The 20205-nt window shown below is 47.2% G+C and overlaps 1 protein-coding gene across 6 annotated transcripts; it reads right to left on the bottom strand.

The window, feature by feature from the left end:
- Positions 1-1826: 1826 nt before the first annotated feature.
- Positions 1827-17523, bottom strand: LILRA2 (leukocyte immunoglobulin like receptor A2). Of its 6 annotated transcripts, none has more exons than XM_054463760.2 (8): positions 17075-17523; positions 16597-16812; positions 16398-16433; positions 15928-16209; positions 15477-15779; positions 14953-15249; positions 14398-14700; positions 1827-4937 (listed from the first exon to the last, which is right to left on the bottom strand). In XM_054463760.2, exons 2-8 carry the CDS (start codon positions 16628-16630, stop codon positions 4792-4794), a joined length of 1401 nt encoding a protein of 466 aa, XP_054319735.2. In that variant the 5' UTR covers positions 16631-16812; positions 17075-17523; the 3' UTR covers positions 1827-4791. The 6 variants fall into 6 exon arrangements, with proteins under 6 accessions (XP_054319735.2, XP_054319734.2, XP_054319738.2 ...); XM_054463759.2 differs by lacking the exon at positions 17075-17523 and adding an exon at positions 5078-5128 and having other exon boundaries at positions 16597-16778; XM_054463763.2 differs by lacking the exon at positions 17075-17523 and having other exon boundaries at positions 4169-4538; positions 4796-4937; positions 16597-16720.
- Between the last annotated feature and the right edge of the window lie 2682 nt (positions 17524-20205).

The following is a 20205-nucleotide window of genomic DNA, read 5'->3' as shown; positions in this document are numbered from 1 at the left end:
GCCTCTGACCTCCTCCTGCCCTTCCTTTACCTGCCCAAGGCAAGACTCGAATGTCCCTGCCTTTCTGATGGTGGCTCTTAAGACCCTCCCAGAAGACGGTCTCAGCCTGTTCCTTGTCGGAGGAAATGCTGATGTCATGAAGCTCCATAAAAGCCCAAGAGGACTGGGTTTCATGGGCTTCTGGATGGCTGAGCATGCGGAGGTTCCTGGAGGGTGGTGCCCAGGGAAGGCATAGATGCTCCTGTCCCTTCCCCCATGCCTCCTCGTATGAGTCTCTTCATCTGTGTCCTCTGCAGTGTGCTTTGTATTCAACCAGTAAACGACAGTGTCTCCCTGAGTTCTGTGAGCTGCTACAGCAAATTAATCAAACCCAAAGTAGTGGTCATGGGATCCCCAACTTAAAGCCAGTCAGTCAGAAGTTCTGGAGGTCTGGACTTGGGAATGGTGTGTGGGGGCAGTCTTGGGGAATGGGCCTTCAATCTATGGGATCTGGGACGGTGTCTGGGTAGACAGCATCAGAGCTGACTTAGAGGACACCCAGCTGCTGTTCGCTACTGTGTCTGGGAAACAATCCCACACATCTTATCCTACAAGTCTCCTGTGTTGATGATTGTTGTGGTGTGAGAGTAGAGGAAAAACATCGTAGAGAGAGCTCTCTGTACATAGAGAGGTAAAGGAAGTTCTTATCAGCAACAAGTGAGAGGCTGGCAGAGCTGCTTAGAAACAGAGTTCCCTGGTTCCAGAGGTTCAAAGCCAGAGTTGCTGTCAGTCCATTGAAAGAGATGCCGTTGCTGGGCAAGTGTTCTCTCGAGAGCATCTTATCTGCATTCCTGACATCCTAAAGAATATCTAGTAATAAACCTTGTCAAAGCAGGAGAGGGGTGAAAGACATGGAAGAGTTTCTTGCGGGGTTTTTTTAAAAGGCCTTAGAAAAAGTTCTTATCTGAGAGCTGGAAGCATGGCCTCCTCTCCTTCAGGCCTTCCTGGCCCTGTGGGATCTGACTTTGACCAAAGTCATTTCATCCTTGCACATGTGAATTTCCTACTGAGTATCTGCAGTGAAGGGATTGAGTTACAAAGTTTAACCTGAGCATTTCAGGAGTTTGGTTCAGGGCAGGGCTTGTTTCTACATTATTAACAAAAGGGTTAATTTTTCAGTGTTTTCTAGAAACAATCTAAGGTGCTTTATCAGTACCTGGGAATGCTCAAGACCTCAGCTTGAGTTCAAGCCTGCAGGTGAAAACAGGCATCTGTCCAGCCCACAGAGCAGTCATGGCACTTTGTCTTTCTCTCAGAACAAAGGAAAAAGTGGAGGAAACTGTGGGACTCTAGAGAGACTGTAGCTCCCTCTCTTCTGTATTTGTGGACAGAATCTGGGATTGCTCAGCTTGGTGACCCAGGCCACACTCAGCACTGAGCCACCTTCCCGGGTGTGCATGACACAGTCTCACTTTATCACTGCTGGACCGGGCATCTCTGGCACTTGAATGTGAGGGTCTCATGGCCTCCACCATGCTGGGCATAACACAGAGCTGATTCTAAGCTTGGGAGCATGGACACCACAGGGCAGGAGGGGCTACAAAGATGCCCCTCATCAGTTTTCCTTCCTGAGTCAGCCCTGGGAGAAACCCTGTATGGAAGATCAGGTGTGTGGGAGAAAAACCCACCCCAGAGGAATAAAAATCAAAGAGTCCCTTAGAGAAAAAACAGGCAATTATAGAAAGGAATTAGGAAGCTATTGTGATGTGAAAAATAGTAAATTACATTAACATATTTAGAAATACTTTCATCAAGAACCAGACACTGCTGAAATGATAAACATCGTATTGGAGTAGAATATTTATTAAATTTTTCATTAGTCATCGGAGAAAAACTAGAAATAAAAAAATAGAAAAGATAATTAATGCACACAAGTAATACAGTGAGAAGAGGGAACAGATATATCTCTATGTGTCACACTTTGAGAATGAAGGAAATAAGGAGTATGTTAGTCGGTAAATACTTGCAAAGAAAATAATTGACATTTTTATAGAAATGAAAGATCATGAGTTTAATGTGCACAAATTTATAAATAACATTAATGTCTTAACTATGATAGAGCAAATGATACCTAGAGTGGATACAAAGTAATTTTAAAACTCCTGGAGAAAATGAAAATTATTCTCAAATGAATGACAAGCACATTGGGACTGGGTTTCCCAGAACTAAAAAGTGGTGGAAAAAATGATCAGGGGCTCAGGTTCAGGTTGGATGAATGGGAACAGCTGGCGTGTGCCTCTCTTGTTAAGAGGAATCAAAATGGTGAGTAAATACCGAAATTCTAAGTGGATCTTCTAAGACGCATGATGGGGCTCACCAGAGAATCACAGGGACATGCAAAGCACAGAGGAGAAAAGCTGAGAGCCAGGAGAGCCTCCGAACAAGGCGAGGGGGTGAACGTATTAGTCTAGGTTCTCTAGAGGGAGAGAACTAATTTTAAGCCTTTTGATTTATGATACTGGGATGACTTTTTCCTCATTTAGGTCTTTTGTTATTTCTTTGAGCAGTATTTTAAAATTGTTAATGTATACATATTGCATCTCTTTGGTTAAATGTATTTCTCTTTTTTTGAGACAGAGTCTCACTCTGTTGCCCAGGCTGGAGTGCAATGGCAAGATCTCAGCTCACTGCAACCTCTGTGTCCTGGGTTGAAGTGATTCTCCTGTCTCAGCCTCCCAAGTAGCTGGGATTACAGGCGTGCACCACCACGCCCACCTAATTTTTGTAGTTGGTTAAATGTATTTCTAGGCGTACTTTTCTTGTAGACACTGTTATAAATTGACTTGTTCCCCCTAATATACGTGTTGAAATCCTAATATACGTGTTGAAATTTATAGCCCCATTAGCTATAAATGTGAACATAGTTGGAAATAGAGTCTTTGCAAATGCATTTAAGTCATGATCAAGAGATCACAACGAATTAGAATGGATCCTAATCTGATGTGAGTGATATCATAATCTGAAGGAGAAAAGAGACACACACAGAAGAATGGGTGTGAAGACAGAGGCACCCAGGTAGATGTAAGCATTGAGAAGATGGAGGCAGAAATTGGCGCGATGCTGCCCCAAGCCAAGCAGTGCCTGGATCAGCAGAAAGTAGGACGAATCACTTAAGAATTCTTCCATCGGCCGAACGCAGTGACTTACACCTGTAATCCCAGCACTTTGGGAGGCCGAGGCGGATGGATAACCTGAGGTCAGGAGTTCAAGACCAGCCTCACTAACATGGTGAGACCCCCCCGTCTCTACTAAAAATACAAAAAATAGCCGGGAATGGTGGTGCACACCTGTAGTCCAGTTACTCAGGAGGCAGAGGCAGGAGAATCACTTGAACCCGGGAAGTAGAGGTTACAGTGAGCCGAGATTGTGCCATTGCACTCCAGCCTGGGCAACAGAGCGAAACTCCAGCTCAAAAAAATTCTTTCCTCGAACCTGCATAGTTCTATTAACATTTTTCTTATGTTGTACTTGGATTTATTTATTTATTTTTTTTTTTTTTTGAGACGGAGTCTTGCTCTGTCGCCCAGGCTGGAGGGCAGTGTCGCAATCTCGGCTCATTGCAAGCTCCGCCTCCCAGGTTCATGCCATTCTCCTGCCTCAGCCTCCTGAGTAGCTGGGACTACAGGCGCCCACCACCATGCCCGGCCAATTTTTTTTGTATATTTAGTAGAGATGGGGTTTCACCATGTTAGCCAGGATGGTCTCGACCTCCTGACCTCATGATCTGCCCGCCTCGGCCTCCCAAAGTGCTGGGATTACAGGCGTGAGACACTGCGCCCGGCATGTACTTGGATTTTTAGGTGAGCCGTGTTATCTCTCACATCAGATATTAATATGTTTGTCTTTTGTGGATATGCGAGGATAACAGTGTCAGAATTTCATTTGACCTGTGCCATAGCACTAAAGTAGAAGTGATCATTGCCTCTGAAATAGAAAGGACTGTAGGTATATGCGTGAGCTCTCAGTGGGATGTGCCACAGGTCCCTGGTGCTCATTAGTGAAGACAGTTCTGTCCCTTGCTTCCCAACCCTGCATTCAGTGAGAACCCATTGGCACCTTGATTTGGGCCATGAAAAAAAAATTATGTCACAGAAACTGCAAGATACCACTAATTACAGCATTTTAAAGAGGTCTTTTTCAGAATCAGCATAGCTGTGGTGTCACTTGAAATGCCAGTGTGATGATTCCAAGTGGTGATATTTCAGGAGAAATTACACAGATAGCATCTGAGAAAGAGTGAAGGGTTCGCAGGGTGCAGAGAGGCTGTCAGGGCATCAGGGTGGATTTATCTTTACCTGGTTGGAATCTGGTCTCCTGTCATTGATTTAGTTGGTGGTTCAGGTTTGGATCTCTGAACTGAAGAGATAGGGACTCAGTAAGGGACATCAAGGAGTGTGACAATGAGGAATGAGGAAGACTGTGTCACATGCTGTGGACCAGAGCACGCAGGTGTGCAGAGGTGTGGACCCAACACTGCCATGTGGGATGGAGCCTCAGGTCTGGGGATGGGAAAAAAAGAGGATCCAGTCAAGGGAAGTCAACATTCACAGATAAAAAAAGTATCACTTTTTAATGATCTTCTAGGAATCACCCCAGACAGTTTCCCTGCACTCAAATATTGATTCCTGTCTCTAGAAATGACCAGCAGACAGTCCAGATAATGTACTAGATTGTCCTCCAGAGCCTCCTGGAATCATCAGATCTGTCCCTGGGGCTCCACCACGCTGAAGGGTTCTTTGTCCTCTCTGCTGTTCACCTCCCGGCTGCATCTTGGAGGCTTCTCTGGCTGTGCTGAGCCTCAAATAGCAGAATCCCGAGGACCACCAGGACCAAGCCAGCCACGCCCATGCGGATGAGATTCTCCACTGTGTAATCCTGGGGCTGTTGGCCTAGGGATGCTGGACAAAGAGGTCACAGAGGTTAGGGCAGATCAGAATCACCCTGGGACCCTTGGATGTCCACCAAGGCCACTCACCTCCCCTTCACAGGACCTGACCCTCTGTGCCAGCCCCATAACTGAGAGCATCTCCTCACTCACTAGTCATGGAGTCTGTCTTGTTTTGTGATGGGCTGAAGGTCTTGGCTGCTTCTGAGAATCAAAACAGTGGAGAAGAGGCCTGAGCCCAGCCTCACTCCTGGGCTCTGCATTCTTCTTTTCTCCTGTGTCTCTTGACATGAGTTTTATGGAGTTCCTCAATAAACCCTTCCTCTGCTGTAGCAGGGTTCCCTCCAGTCTCCTCACTGAATTATTTCAGACTTCCTGTGTTCTACAAATCCAAACTTGGCTCCTGAGTGATTTTGGAGTTTTCCTGCACCCCAGGAGCTCAGCATGGATATGGTAAGTGGTCCCCAATACAGAAATAACCAAGACCTTGTGTGCTATCTGTGCAGCCTGGGACCTTGTGTGCTCTCTGTGTCCTCTCTGAGCCCTAACAGGCTGCAAGGAGCAGGTGCAGGACCACAGAAACCAATGCTCCCCAGAGATAAGAGTTTCACGGATCCATCAGCTGAGGACCCAGCTCCATGGAGGAGGGGTTGGACCTCAGGGGCTCTTGAATTCCAGGAGAACAAAGGGGTGAAAGTCTGGGTGTGCCTCCCCTTCATGCCCTCAACCACTTCACCTGGGGTTTCATCTTCTGTTTAATCCTTAGGTAACTAATTCCTCATACAGGCAGTAACCTCTAGAATGCGATACAGGTGCACACACACCCACACACACACACAAATATGCATATGCTAAATGCTGGTGCTATCCGAGGTTCATAAATGAATACTTCTGCTCTAGCAAGTGTGAATCTAGATGAGAAGACCAATAACAAACCTGTAAAGACCTGTCATGTCAAATATATGAAGCATATGGATGAATACATATAAAATGTATTTAGATATACCTCCACACACATCAGGTGTAATGTACAGAACCTGTGTATATATGTAAAACTTCAGATATGTGTTTATTATGTAGTTATATACATGTTTATATTTGAGAAATATTGGCATGTAATTTAGAAATAAAGAAATAAAATTTCCATGTATTATGGTTTCTAAAATTGTACCAGAAATTAAAGGAGATCATTGAAGAGTAATTAGACAGGAGCCATTCTCTAGTGGGTGAATAACAAATAGAAAGAACGTAATGAAGCCAATCACTTTCTCATGGATACCTATCTCTTCTTTAAAAAAAAATAGGTGTCGCTTCCAAGATGGTCGAATAGGAATGCAGCTCCCAGCGAGATCTGCAGCTCCCAGCGAGATTGACACATATGGTGAGTGATTTCTGCATTTCCAACCAAGGTACCTGGTTTATCTCATTGGGACTGGTTGGACAGTGGCTGCAGCCCGCAGAGGGCGAGCTGAAGCAGGATAGGGTGTCGCCTCACCTGGGAAGCACAAGGGGTTGGAGGATTTCCCTTTCCTAGCCAAGGGAAGCCATGACAGACTGTATCCAGAGAAACCGTACACTCCTGACCAAATACTGCACTATTCCCACAGTCTTAGCAACTGGCAGACCAGGAGATACCCTCCCGTACCTGGCTCAGCAGGTCTCACATCCACAGAGCCTTGCTCACTACTAGTGCAGCAGTCTGAGATTGACCTGCGATGCTGCAGCTGGACGGACGGAGGGGCGTCCACCATTGCTGAGGCTTGAGTAGCTCATAGTGTGAACAAAGAGGCCTGGAAGCACGAACTGGGTGGAGCCCACCACAGCTCAGCAAGGCCTACTAACTCTATGGATTCCACCTCTGGGGGCAGGGCATAGTGGAACTAAAGACAGCAGACAGCTTCTGCAGACTTAAACATCCCTGTCTGACAGCCCTGAAGAGAGCAGTGGTTCTCTCAGCATGGTGTTCAAGCTCCAACAATGGACAGACTGCATCCTCAAGTGGGTCCCTGATTCCCCTGTAGCGTGACTGGGAAACACCTCCCAGTAGGGGCCGACATACATCTCAAACAGGTGGGTGCCCCTCTGGGATGAAGCTTCAAGAGGAAGGATCAGGCAGCAATATTTGCTGTTCTGCAGCCTCTGCTGGTGATACCCAGGCAAATAAGGTCTGGCTGGACTGGACCTTGAGCAAACTCCAACAGATCTGCTGCTGAGGGGTCTGACTCTTAGAAAGAAAACTAACAAACAGAAAGGAATAGCATCAACATCAACAAAAAGGACATCCACACCAAAACCCCATCTCTAGGTCACCAACATCAAAGACCAAAGGTAGATAAAACCACAAAGATGGGGAGAAACCAGAGAAGAAAACCTGAAAATTCCAAAATCAGAGTGCCTCTTCTCCTTCAAAGGATCACAGCTCCTCACCAGCAAAGGAACAAGACTGGGTGAAGAATGAGTTTGACAAGTTGACAGAAGTAGGCTTCAGAAGGTCGGTAATAACAAACTTCTTCAAGCTAAAGAAGCATGTTCTAACCCATCTCAGGGAAGCTAAAAAACCTTGAAAAAAGGTTAGATGAATGGCTAACTAGAATAAACAGTGCAGAGAAGACCTTAAATGTCCTGAAGGAGCTGAAAACCATGGCACAAGAACTTCGTGATGCATGCACAAGCTTCAATAGCCAATTCGATCAAGTGGAAGAAAGGATATCAGTGATTGAAGATCAAATTAATGAAATAAAGCAAGAAGACAAGATTAGAGAAAAAAGAGTGAAAAGAAATGAACAAAGCCTCCAAGAAATACGGGACTATGTGAAAAGACCAAATTTGTGTTTGACTGGTGCACCAGAAAGTGACGAGGAGAATGGAACCAAGTTAGAAAACACTCTTCAGAATATTATCCAGGAGAACTTCCCTAACCTGCCAAGGCAGGCCAACATTCAAATTCAGGAAATACAGAGAACACCACAAAGATACTCCTTGAGAAGAGCAACCTGAAGACACATAGTTATCAGATTCACCAAGGTTGGAATGAAGGAAAAAAGATTAAGGGCAGCCAGAAAGAAAGGTCAGGTTACCCAAAAAGAAAAGCCCATCAGACTAACAGTGGATCTCTCAGCAGAAACTCTACAAGCCAGAAGAGAGTGGAGGCCAATATTCAACATTTTTAAAGAAAATAATTTTCAACCCAGACTCTCATATCAAGCCAAACTAAGCTTCATCAGTGAAGGAGAAATAAAATCCTTTACAGACAAGCAAATGCTGAGAGATTTTGTCCCCACCAGGCCTGCCTTAAAAGAGCTCCTGAAGGAAGCACTAAACATGGAAAGGAACAATCAGTACCAGCCACTGCAAAAACATGCCAAATGGTAAAGACCATTGACACTATGAAGAAACTGCATCAGTTAATGGACAAAATAACCAGCTAACATCATAATGACATGATCAAACTCAAACATAACAGTATTAACCTTAAGTGTAAATGGGTTAAATGCCCCAATTAAAAGACACAGACCAGCAAATTGGATAAAGAATCAAGACCCATCAGTGTGCCGTATTCAGGAGACCCATCTCATGTGCAGAGACACACATAGGCTCAAAATAAAGGTATGGAGGAAGATCTCCCAAGCAAATGGAAAGCAAATAAAAAAAAAAAAAAAGCGGGAGTTGTAATCCTAGTCTCTGATAAAACAGACTTTAAACCAAAAAAGATCAAAAGAGACAAAGAAGGCCATTACATTACGGTAAAGGGATCAATTCAACAAGAAGAGCTAACTATCCTAAATATATATGCACCAAATACGGGAGCACCCAGATTCACAAACCAAGTCCTTAGATACCTACAAAAAGACTTAGACTCCCACACAATAATAATAGGAGACTTTAACACCCCTTTGTCAATATTAGATCAACGACACATAAGGTTAACAAGGATATCCAGGACTTGAACTCAGCTCTGAACCAAGGACACCTAATAGACATCTACTGAACTCTACACCCCAAATCAACAGAATACACATTCTTCTCAGCATCACTTTGCACTTATTCCAAAATTGACCACATAATTGGTAGTAAACCACTCCTCAGCAAATGTAAAAGAACAGAAATCACAACAAACTGTCTCTCACACCACAGTGCAATCAAATTACAACTCAGGATTAATAAACTCACTCAAAACCACACAACTACATGGAAACTGACCAACCTGTTCCTGAATGACTACAGGGTAAATAATGAAATGAAGGCAGAAATAAAGATGTTCTTTGGAACCAATGAGAACAAAGACACAACATAACAGAATCTTTGGGACACATTTAAAGCAGTGTGTAGAGGGAAATTTATAGCACTAAATGCCCAAAAGAGAAAGCAGGAAAGATCTAAAATCGACACCCTAACATCACAATTAAAAGAACTAGAGAAGCAAGAGCAAACAAATTCAAAATCTAGCAGAAGGCAAGACATAACTAAGATCAGAGCAGAACTGAAGGAGATAGACACACAAAAAGCCTTTCAAAAAAAAAAATCAATGAATCCTGGAGCTGGTTTTTTGAAAAGATCAACAAAATTGATAGTCTGCTAGCAAGATTAATAAACAAGAAAAGAGAGAAGAATCAAATAGATGCAACAAAAAATGATAAAGGAGATATCACCACCGATTCCACAGAAATACAAACTACCATCAGAGAATACTGTAAACACCTCTACGCAAATAAACTAGAAAATCTAGAAGAAATGGATAAATTCCTGGACACATACACCCTCCCAAGACTAAACCAGAAAGAAGCTGAATCTCTGAATAAACCAATAACAGGTTCTGAAATTAAGGCAATAATTAATAGCCTACCAACCAAAAAAAGTCCAGGACCAGAAGGATTTGCAGCCGAATTCTACCAGAGGTACAAAGAGGAGATGGTACCACTCCCTCCCTCTGAAACTACTCCAATCAATAGAAAAAGAGAGAATCCTCCCTAACTCATTTTATGAGGCTAGCATCATCCTGATACCAAAGCCTCGTAGAGACACAACAAAAAAAGAGAATTTTAGGTCAATATCCCTGATGATCATTGATGCAAAAATCCTCAATAAAATACTGGCAAACCAAATCCAGCAGCACATCAAAAAGTTTATCCACCATGACCAAGTCGGCTTCATCCCTGGGATGCAAGGCTGGTTCAACGTATGCAAATCACTAAATATAATCCATCACATAAACAGAACCAATGACAAAAACCACATGATTATCTTAATAGATGCAGAAAGGGCCTTTGACAAAATTCAACAGCCCTTCATGCTAAAAACTCTCAATAAACTCGGTACTGATGGAACATATCTCAAGATAATAAGAGCTATTTATAGCAAACCCACAGCCAATATCATACTGAATGGGCAAAGAAGCATTCCCTTTGAAAACCGGCACAAGACAAGAATTTCCTCTCTCACCACTCCTATTCAACATAGTGTTGGAAGTTCTGGCTAGGGCAATCAGGCAAGAGAAAGAAATAAAGTGTATTCAATTAGGAAAAGAGAAAGTCAAATTATCTCTGTTTGCAGATGACATGATTGTATATTTAGAAAACCCCATTGACTCAGCCCAAAATCTCCTTAAGCTGATAAGCAACTTCAGCAAAGTCTCAGGATACAAAATCAATGTGCAAAAATTACAAGCATTCCTATACACCAATAATAGATAAACAGAGAGCCAAGTCATGAGTGAACTCCCATTTGCAATTACTACAAAGAGAATAAAATACCTAGGAATCCAACTTACAAAGGATGTGAAGGACCTCTTCAAGGAGAACTACAAACCACTGCTCAATGAATTAAAAGAGAACACAGACAAATGGAAGAACATTCCATGCTCATGGATAGGAAGAATCAATATTGTGAAAATGGCCACACTGCCCAAAAGAATTTATAGATTCAATGCTATCCCCATCAAGCTACCACTGACTTTCTTCACATAATTGGAAAAAACTACTTTAAAGTTCATATGGAACCAAAAAACAGCCCGCATTGCCAAGACAATCCTAAGCAAAAAGAACAAAGCTGGAGGCATCACGCTACCTGACTTCAAACTACCCTTCAAGGCTACAGTAACCAAAGCAGCACGGTACTGGTACCAAAACAGATGCATAGACCAATGGAACAGAACAGAGCCCTCAAAAATAAAACCACACATCTACAACCATCTGAACTTTGACAAATTTGACAAAAACAAGAAATGGGGAAAGAATTCCCTATTTAATAAATGGTGCTAGAAAAACTGGCTAGCCACATGTAGAAAACTGAAACTGGATCCCTTCCTTACACCCTACACAATAATTAACTCAAGATGGATTAAAGACTTAAATGTAAGACCTAACACCATAAAAACCCTAGAAGAAAACCTAGGCAATACCATTCAGGACATAGGCATGGGTAAAGATTTCATGACTAAAACACCACAAGCAATGGCAACAAAAGCCAAAATAGACAAATGGGATCTAATTAAACTAAAGAGCTTCTGCACAGCAAAATAAACTATCATCAGAGTGAACAGGCAACCTACAGAACGGGAGAAAATTTTTGCAATCTACCTGTCTGACAAAGGGCTAATATCCAGAATCTACAAAGAACTTAAACACATTTACAAAAAAAAAAAACCATCAAAAAGTGGGCAAAGGATATGAACAGACACTTCTCAAGAGAAGACATCTATGCAGGCAACAGACACATGCAAAAATGCTCATCATCACTGGTCATCAGAGAAATGCAAATCAAAACAGCAGTGAGATACCATCTCACGCCAGTTAGAATGGCGATCATTAAAAGTCAGGAAACTACAGATGCTGGAGAGGATGTGGAGAAATAGGAAAGCTTTTACACTGTTGGTGGGAGTGTAAATTAGTTCAACCATTGTGGAAGACAGTGTGGTGATTCCTCAAGAATCTACAACTAGAAATACCATTTGAACCAGCAATCCCATTACTGGGCATATACCCAAAGGGTTATAAATCATTCTACAATAAAGACACATGCACACATATGTTTATTGTGGCACTATTCACAATAGCAAAGACTTGGAACCAACCCAAATGTCCATCAGTGGACTGGATTAAGAAAATGTGGCACATATACACCATGGAATACTATGCAGCCATAAAAAATGATGAGTTCATGTCCTTTGCAGGGACATAGATGAACCCGGAAACCATCATTCTAAGCAAACTGTCACAAGAACAGAAAACCAAACACCACATGTTCTCACTCATAATGGGAGTTGAACAATAAGAACACATGGACACAGGGCGGGGAACATCACACACCGGGGCCAGTCTGGGGGTGGGGGACTGGGAGAAGGATAGCATTAGAAGAAATACTTAATGTAAATGACGAGTTGATGGGTGCAGCAAACCAACATGGCACTTCTATACCTACGTAACAAACCTGCACGTTGTGCACATGTACCCTAGAACTTAAACTGTAATAATAAAATATATATACAAAGAAATGAAATACCTCACTTATCAATTGTTAAAGATGTTGACTAATTCTTTAAGTTAAAATGAGCGTACAATATTCTTAGGAGTAAAATTTCAAAACATGTTTTAAATTCATTAAGAAAATCTTCATTTTTAATGTGTGAAGGAGGAAGACTTGATATTAATGAGAAATTTGTTTCTACATTGAATGTATAAATTAAATCAAGACTCAAAGGGGAGTATAATTAAGGCTTTTTAAATAATAAATGCATACAATTTTAAATTCTTATATTATAAATTCATATATTCAAATACAGTTTTAGAAGTTTTAGAAAAAAAGTAACAATGGACAAGTGCATACAGAAAACGCAGAGGAGACATGAGTGACACACGAGACGCGCCGTGAATAATTCCCTAACTCACCCAGGGAGCAGGTGCAAGGCCCCTCCTTATTCTCAGGGGTGCCCTGAGCACAGAGGCCTCCAGGTGAGCACAGGAGGGGCCATGTGAGTGGCACCCACAGCTGAGGTGCTTCTCTCTAAAGGAGCATGTCTGGGGTGGACTCCAGCCTCACCACAGTCAGATCCCACCGAGGCCCGAGCAGCCTCCTCTCTTGTCTTGAGATGGCCCAGGGACCCCGCAGGTGTGGGTGAAGGGCTCATACTCAGGGGCTCTTGGAAACGAGAAATGAGAACTGCCAATAGACTGTCCATCTGTCCTCTCTCCATCTTGCCTGCCTCTCTTCCTCCTCCATCAGCCCCAGCATCTTCCTGGTGCCCAAGTCAGGCCTGGACCCCAAATCCTCCCCACCCAGCCTGTTCTCCTTCCTCTACTCATCACACATCCTGCAGGAAAAGGTCAGGGGCTGGGGGTCCTGCAGAGCTGTGCCAGGTGTTGATTTTGGTAGAAAATTGGAGAAATTTTCTCTTGTACATGAGTGAGGGAAGACTCTCAACCAGCGGGGTTTTGTAAACTTTTGTTTTTTCCAAAATATTGTCTTTGTCTTACTAAGCTGAGATTCCAGGAGGGATGTGTAAAACTGCATGCACCTGCCCCCATCTCCATTGGTTTTTTAATTCTTACAAGTCTCAGTTATTGGGAGAATTAGGAGAGGGCCAGAGAGGGCTGTAGATGGGAGCAGGTCTAGGATAAGCCACATCCCAGATGCCCCAGAAGGTCAGAAATGAAGGGGCTTTGGGGCAGTCACATCCAGGCAGCTCCCCCTTATTCAGATGGGGAGTCCAGGGTGCAAGGGGAACGGTCTTTTTCAGGAGTTCCACCTCCCAAGGAGAGGCTGAGCCATCACAGACCCAGCCCCACCTCCCCGGGCTCCTCCCACCTGACTCCTAGACCAAGCACCTGCCTGTGATGTCCCCTGTCCCTGGCTCCCCCATGAGAGGTGACGGCTCCTGGGAATCCTGCTGAGGGAGGGGGAAAGACCCCGCTGCTCCACTCGTCAATGCTGAACCTCAGACACCTCCCTCCCATCTGAACACCACGGAGGGAACACCTGCCCCATCCCTGGAGCCCCAGGAAGCTACGCAGACCACACCCTTACTGTCCACCCTCCCCTCTGCTGCCCTGGAAATCAGACCCTGAATATTGGAGGTAGCATTGAGATGAGTCTAGAAAATTCTCTTGAGCTGGGAGCGGATGTTTTTGTCACCCATAGGGTCAGGACTTAGGGGTTGGGACCCCCAGAGGCTCTGATTCTGAGGTGGAGACATCAGGAGGGGAGCGGGTGGGGTTTCCGTCTTCCATCCTCAATCTAATCGCATCTCAGAGGTTCACCGCCCCCGTCTCCTCCCAACCCTCCCTGCTCTTTACTGAGACTTCAGGGGTGGGAGCCAGGGGTGGGAGGTCCCTGCCTATTTCCACCCTCTCATGGGCTGGACCCTCCCCTGCGGACCCTCCCCCTTCACTCCCCTCATTCATTATTGTCCCAGAGCTCTGCTGGGGGCAGGGCCTGAGCTGAGCCTTTGAGCTCAGAGAGGACAGGGTCAGGGCCCTCACCTGAGACCACGAGCTCCAGGGGGTCACTGGGGAGAGACAGCAGGTACGGGTTGGAGCTGAGTGAGCTGTAGCATCTGTAGGTCCCCGCGTGGGCTGAGGTCGCAGGACCCATGGGGAATTCAGCCTGGTTCTGCTGAGCTTGGTGCTGTGATCGCAGACGCAGCAGGGGATGGGCTGCCCCCTCCTTGGTCAGAAGGAAAGTGTGCATCCATTCCTGTGACTGACACAGCAGGGTCACGTTCTCTCCTGAGGCCACCGTGGGGCCCGGCTGCACCAAGAGGGAGACTCTGTCATAGATCTGTCCTAGAGAGAAGAAAGATGGGTGAGGGGCTGCCCCACCTTGTTCTGACCTGAGACCTCCCCAGGCCTTTCTCTGGGACCCTCAGTCTCTCTGTCTCTGTTTTCTCTGAGTCTCCCCTCCCAACCATCCCCTGTCTCTGTCTGTCTCTCCCTCTCTTGGGACCCCACCCCTCATCCCGGCCATCACCGCCTGGGCTCCCCCGGCAGGGCCTGTGCAGAGCCTGGGTCCCTGACTGAACCCGCTGGGCTCCTCACCTGCGATCAGGATGTCCAGGGGGTCACTGGGGGCCGACCACTCGGAGGAGAGGTTGTGTGCACCGTAACATCTGTACTGGCCCCCGTGGGAGTGGCTCACAGGGCCCAGGGTGAAGTTGGCCTGGGAGAGCCCAGCCTGCGGCTGTGGGCCAGGGCTCTGAAGGAAGTCACGTTCTCCCTCTTTATACAGAACAAATCTGTCATAGCCGACATCAGAGCCACACTGGAGGGTCAGGCTCTCCCCAGGGGCCACGACAGGACCCGGCTGCACTGAGAGTGATGGCTTCTTAGAAACACCTGGGAAAAGGTGGTCATTGTTTCCAGGAGCCGACCCTCAGGCTTCCCCACAAACCCTCCCTCTCCCCCGGGGCCTCACCACTGCTGATCTTCCTGTGTCTCTGGCCCCAGGAGCCCTGAGCCCTCTCACCCCAACATCATCCCACCTGGAGCTGCCCTGAGACGCGGCTCCTCCCCACCTGCCTGGAGACTCAGGGAAACTCCAGGCAATGCTGTGAATTTCTCACCTGGGACCAGGAGCTCCAAGAGATCACTGGGTAAAGACCACACATAGGGAGAGCGTGAGTCATAACCATAGCACCTGTATGACCACCTGCGACTCGGGCTCACAGGGCCCACGAAGAAGACCGCCCAGGACCACCCACGGGCATGGGAATGGGAGTTCAGTCGTTGTGGGTGTTCATCTTCTCCTTCCTTACACAGAATGAAGCCGTCAAATGCCACCTGTGAGCCACACTGGAGGGTCACATTCCCTTCTGAGGTCACCACAGGTCTGGGCAGGGCTGAGAGGGTGGGTTTGCTATAGGCTCCTAGGAGAGAAGGAGGTACCGTGTTAAATGGGGTTCCCACCTCCCACATCATCCCCAGGGCTGGGCTGTGAGAGCAGAGATGCCCCTGAGAGCCGACCCCCTTCCTGAGGGCAGAGCCTGGGGCTGGGACTCCTGAGTGTCCTCTCACCTGTCATCACCAGCTCCAGGGGGTCGCTGTACTCTGATGAGTGATTGTGGCTGTAGTACTGACAGCGATACCGTCCTGCGTGTTCCAAGTTGATGGATGGGATGGGGAACTGGCCATTCTTCCCAGGCTCTTGTATCCATCTAACCCAGGATGCTGATTTGTTTTCCCTATACAGATGGTACTCCTCAGCCTGAAGGCTCCCCTGACACCTGAGGGTCACGGGACTCCCCTGGGTAATCACAGAGCCTGGCTCAGCCCAGAGGGTGGGCTTGGGGAGGATCCCTGGAAGGAAATCAGAGGTCGGATTCTAAGTCATTTCCCACCCAACAGATCTCAGCTCTCAGCCCAGGACCCTCCAGACGCCCCCATTAGTCAGCCCAGAACTTCTATTCCCCATCCCCAGCTGCACGGGGGTGGCCCCTTGTCCCCAGTAAGGAGAAAGGACCTGGGACAGCTGGGGACAGACTCACCTGCCTGCGCGTGGATCCTGGGGCCCAGACTCAGCCCTGGAAGAGAGTTCCCTGTGAGGGATTTGCCCCCTGAAGCCTGAGCAGGTCCTCCTCTCCCTGGGATCTTTCTGAGCCCCTGGGGTCTCCTTAGGGACCAGAGTTTGGCTGTGAGGTGAGGTCCCTCCTAGGTTAGAAGCTCCCCTCCCTCTTCAAATCTCACCGAGACAGATCAGGACTGTGAGGATGGGTGTCATGGCGTCTCCTCCCACTGCCCTGCTCTGCGGATGGATGAGCTCTTGGTGCTGGCAGGACAGAGAGACACACAGGGTGTGGACAATCGGAAGCTAGGTCCTTCTTGTCATGGGGTTTTGTCATCTGCAACCACACAGGAAGTGGAACTGCCCTCCCCAGGAGCCTGGCTCTCATACCTTTAGGGCTGAGGTGGGGGCAGGCACCAGGCCCTCTGCAGACATTTCAGACATAAGTGGGGTCTTTCCTACCCCCCAGCCGCTGTCTGTCTGGTTTATCCTCATCTCCTTGAGACCTGGGATGTAGCAGCAAATAGAACTGGTGCCTTCCTGCATCTGCCCTTCCAGATGAGGGTGAGCAGAGGCTACTCCTTCCTTCTCAGAGCCTCCCCATGGGGTCTCCCTCCCTCCTTCGGCCCGTCCATCAGCTCAGCGTTGTGGGGTCCTTACCATGGCGGTCGTCTCTCCAGCCCTGGAGATGCTTCAGGGAAGACACAGGTCCATGCTGCAGGCAGACTCAGATCAGCAGAGACGCACCTGACACCTGGCTGTGCAGCCCAGGCTGAGCTGCGTGTGGCAGTGAGCACAGAGGAGAAATGCAGGGTCTATCGTGGTGGTTCATGCCTGGAATCCCAGCATCTCAGGAGGCCGAGGCGGGAGGTGGGCTTGAGGCCAGGAGCTTCAGATTACCCTGGGCCACATAGCAAGACCTTGTCTGTATAAAAAAAGCAAAAAATTAGCCAGGCATGGCAGCTCACATCTCTAGTCCCAGCTACTCAGGAGGCTGAGGTGGGAGGATCACTTGGGCCTGGGAGGCGGAGGCTGCAGGGAGCTATGATCACCCCTTGGCATTCCAGCCTTGGTGACAGAGTGAGACCCTGTCTCAAAAGGGGAAATGCAGGGAATAAATAGAATAAAACATATTCTGTTTCGAGAGTGTGTGTTTCCTTCCTACCAAACAGTCCCTCTCCTGTACTTCCCCTTTTTTCTTTGTTGCAACATCACCCACCCCCACTCTGGGAATGAGCCTCTGAGTCGGTCCCGCCTCCTCAGTGCCCCTTGTGTCCGTGGCCTTCCCTCGGTACCTCCGTCCATGTTCAGGGTTTTCAGAACAATGTGTTAGATCTGTAATCTGATTCTGGGGGAGGGGAGCTGATTTGTATTTAATTCCTGATTATCATCCCGGGTTTATGTGACTTTGGACATGAATGTCACCTCTGAGCCTGTTGTCATGAGCCCCACTCATCACAGTGGCTGTGGGGTCAGTTGTGCCCAGGACATGGGAGGCTCAGCCATGGTGAATTTCCAGACCAGTTCAGACAGGAGGGTGGGGACGGGAGAGGATCCTGGTGTTGGACTCCACAGTCGAGGAGGATGACTGATGCCCCCACTCAAGAGCCCACATTAGCTCCAAATACCATGAAATTCTCCTTGTGATGCGTCTGAAATATGCAGATCACCACAGCCACAGGCACGGAAAGAGGAAGAACAGTTCCTCACATTGAGACGCATCCCCTTCAATGAGCAGAGTTCAATGCCGAGTGGCCACAGGTATCTGGGACCACCGAGCATCATTAGGGAGGAGGAGGTTCCCACCTCTGTGTGGGACAGAAGAGGAACCCCACGTCCTTCCAGGCAGGGAGGGGTCAGGGCTCTGGGTGAGGCTGGAAGCTGTGGCTCCCCCTCCCCTGTGTGTGTGGACAGGCGCTGGGGGGTCTCTGCTCACTCACTGGAGTCCATGGTCAGTGCTCAGCCCCTCCCCTGTGTGTGAGAAAGAGATTCAACCCACGGTGGTCTGACATGGGCATCTGCCCCACAGGTGAGTGTGAGGCTGGCGTTGGTCCCATCCCTGCTGGGCACAATCTTCAGCTGATGCTAAGTTTGGGAGAGTCGGGCAGGAGCAGCGGCAACAATCCCCTTCATCAGGCTGATGCCTGGACAGCCCTGGGAGAAACCCTTTATGGAAGGCCAGGTGTGTGGCAGGGGACACCCCACAGTAATGACAACCAAAATACATGAGGAAAAAATAGACAGTTGTTGAAATGCATTAGACAGACATCGTGAAGGTGAATTAATTTTTATGTTAATTTATGTATTATATAAAAGAGTCCCAAGCCCTTCTCAGCCTTTTCCCCTGCTATCATTGCTACTGAAACTTTGGGGCTTCTGTCTCCACCCTCAGGTGCCCCCCTCTTCCTGTCACAGAAGTTTTCTTCCTGGACATCAGCAGCTGGGCTGGACCTGGGGAAGGACATGGGAGTGTGAAGGGCAGTGAGGAGGTTGTGGGGGTAGGTGGGCGTCTGGGGTCTTCGGGCAGAATTACCTCCTCCACAGGCCTCTGTCCTTGTTCTCTGACTCCGCAGGCCCCACAGGACTTTGGAAATCAGCCTCCCTCTGGGCTGGGTGAAGAAGGACAGAGCTTCAGCCTTGGGATCCTGAGAACCACCTGCCCTGCACAGAGAACTCAAGAGAAAAGAAGGAAAGCTGAAAACACACTTGCATAGATGTTTTAAATACGTCGTTAGTTGAAACAACCAAAAGAATAAGGTATGTTCATGTATGTTCACATTTATTCTCTTCCTTCTAGATTTTCTCACTGGGAAACGCTGGAGCTGTTTTTCTGAGCTGACCTTTCCCATCTGGATTCTGGTTGGTGGTGCCCTGACCCCCACCTTCAGTCAGCCCATGGGTCTCCCCGCCAATTTCTTACTCACCCAATGTCCTGTGTTGGCCCTGATGCCAGTGTCAGAGGAGAAAGAAGAGGAGGAAGAGCACCAGCTGAAGGCCACTGAGACCCCGATCACAACCCCCAGGTGCTTTCCCAGACCCTGAGGTAGGACTGTGAAGGTGTACTGATGCCCTTGCCAAATGAAAGAAAACTGTTCCTGATGGTTCTTATTAACAGTGATGGAGAAAAAAATATTTAACACATCAATGGCTGAATACTGGGTATCAGGGGATGTATTAATTTGCTCAAACTACAAAACCACATGTGTTACAACATCTGCAATTGCATCATCACCTGGTTAAGCTTACAATAATCTAATATAATTATCCAATATCCCTGCGTCATCTGTAGAGGCAAAATAGGAGAGGTGAATTGCAAGGTTGTGGGAATCATTGTCTCTGCACCCTTCAAGTCCTAATATATGGAATTCCTCCAGGAATGCAAGACTGCTTTTGGTTTACAATTTAGCTGGGAAGAGGCAGTTCTAGTGGCTCCCACTGGGCCCACTCTAATAACCCTCACTCCACAAGTGAGGGAACCACTGTGGGGGTTGTGATAGTTTTTGAATATGTCTATTCCACTGTTGCCTTCTGGAACTGGGGATACAGCCACAGGGTAGGTTTAGGGATACACTGGATTCACTATGGAACAGATGTGAGTTCAAACTCCACCAATCATCTTGCCTCTAGCAGCCACTACTCTGACTGGAGGGCCACAGTGACGTTTCGGGTCTCCTGGAATTAATGTCAGTTCATACCCCATTTCCAGTAGTGCCCAAATTATCTGATTATTTTCCCCAATGCTCCATTGCCATTGTAAAAGGCCACAGGTCCCTTTAACAAAAGTCCAGGAG

Source organism: Pongo pygmaeus, chromosome 20 (genome assembly GCF_028885625.2).
Source record: "Pongo pygmaeus isolate AG05252 chromosome 20, NHGRI_mPonPyg2-v2.0_pri, whole genome shotgun sequence".
NCBI lineage: Eukaryota > Metazoa > Chordata > Mammalia > Primates > Hominidae > Pongo > Pongo pygmaeus.
Note: the sequence above shows the minus strand (reverse complement) of the source record. Positions and strands in the feature narration are given on the sequence as shown.

Bases quoted from the DNA above. Each gene is read 5' to 3' on its own strand.
- LILRA2 (XM_054463763.2), bottom strand. From the start codon at position 16,630: ATGACACCCATCCTCACAGTCCTGATCTGTCTCG. The intron at 16,210-16,397 runs GTGAGTCTGTCC...ATTTCCTTCCAG, and splicing joins CAGGATCCACGCGCAGGCAG to GGATCCTCCCCAAGCCCACC. The intron at 14,701-14,952 runs GTGAGGAGCCCA...TCTTCTCTCTAG, and splicing joins CCTGGACATCCTGATCGCAG to GACAGATCTATGACAGAGTC.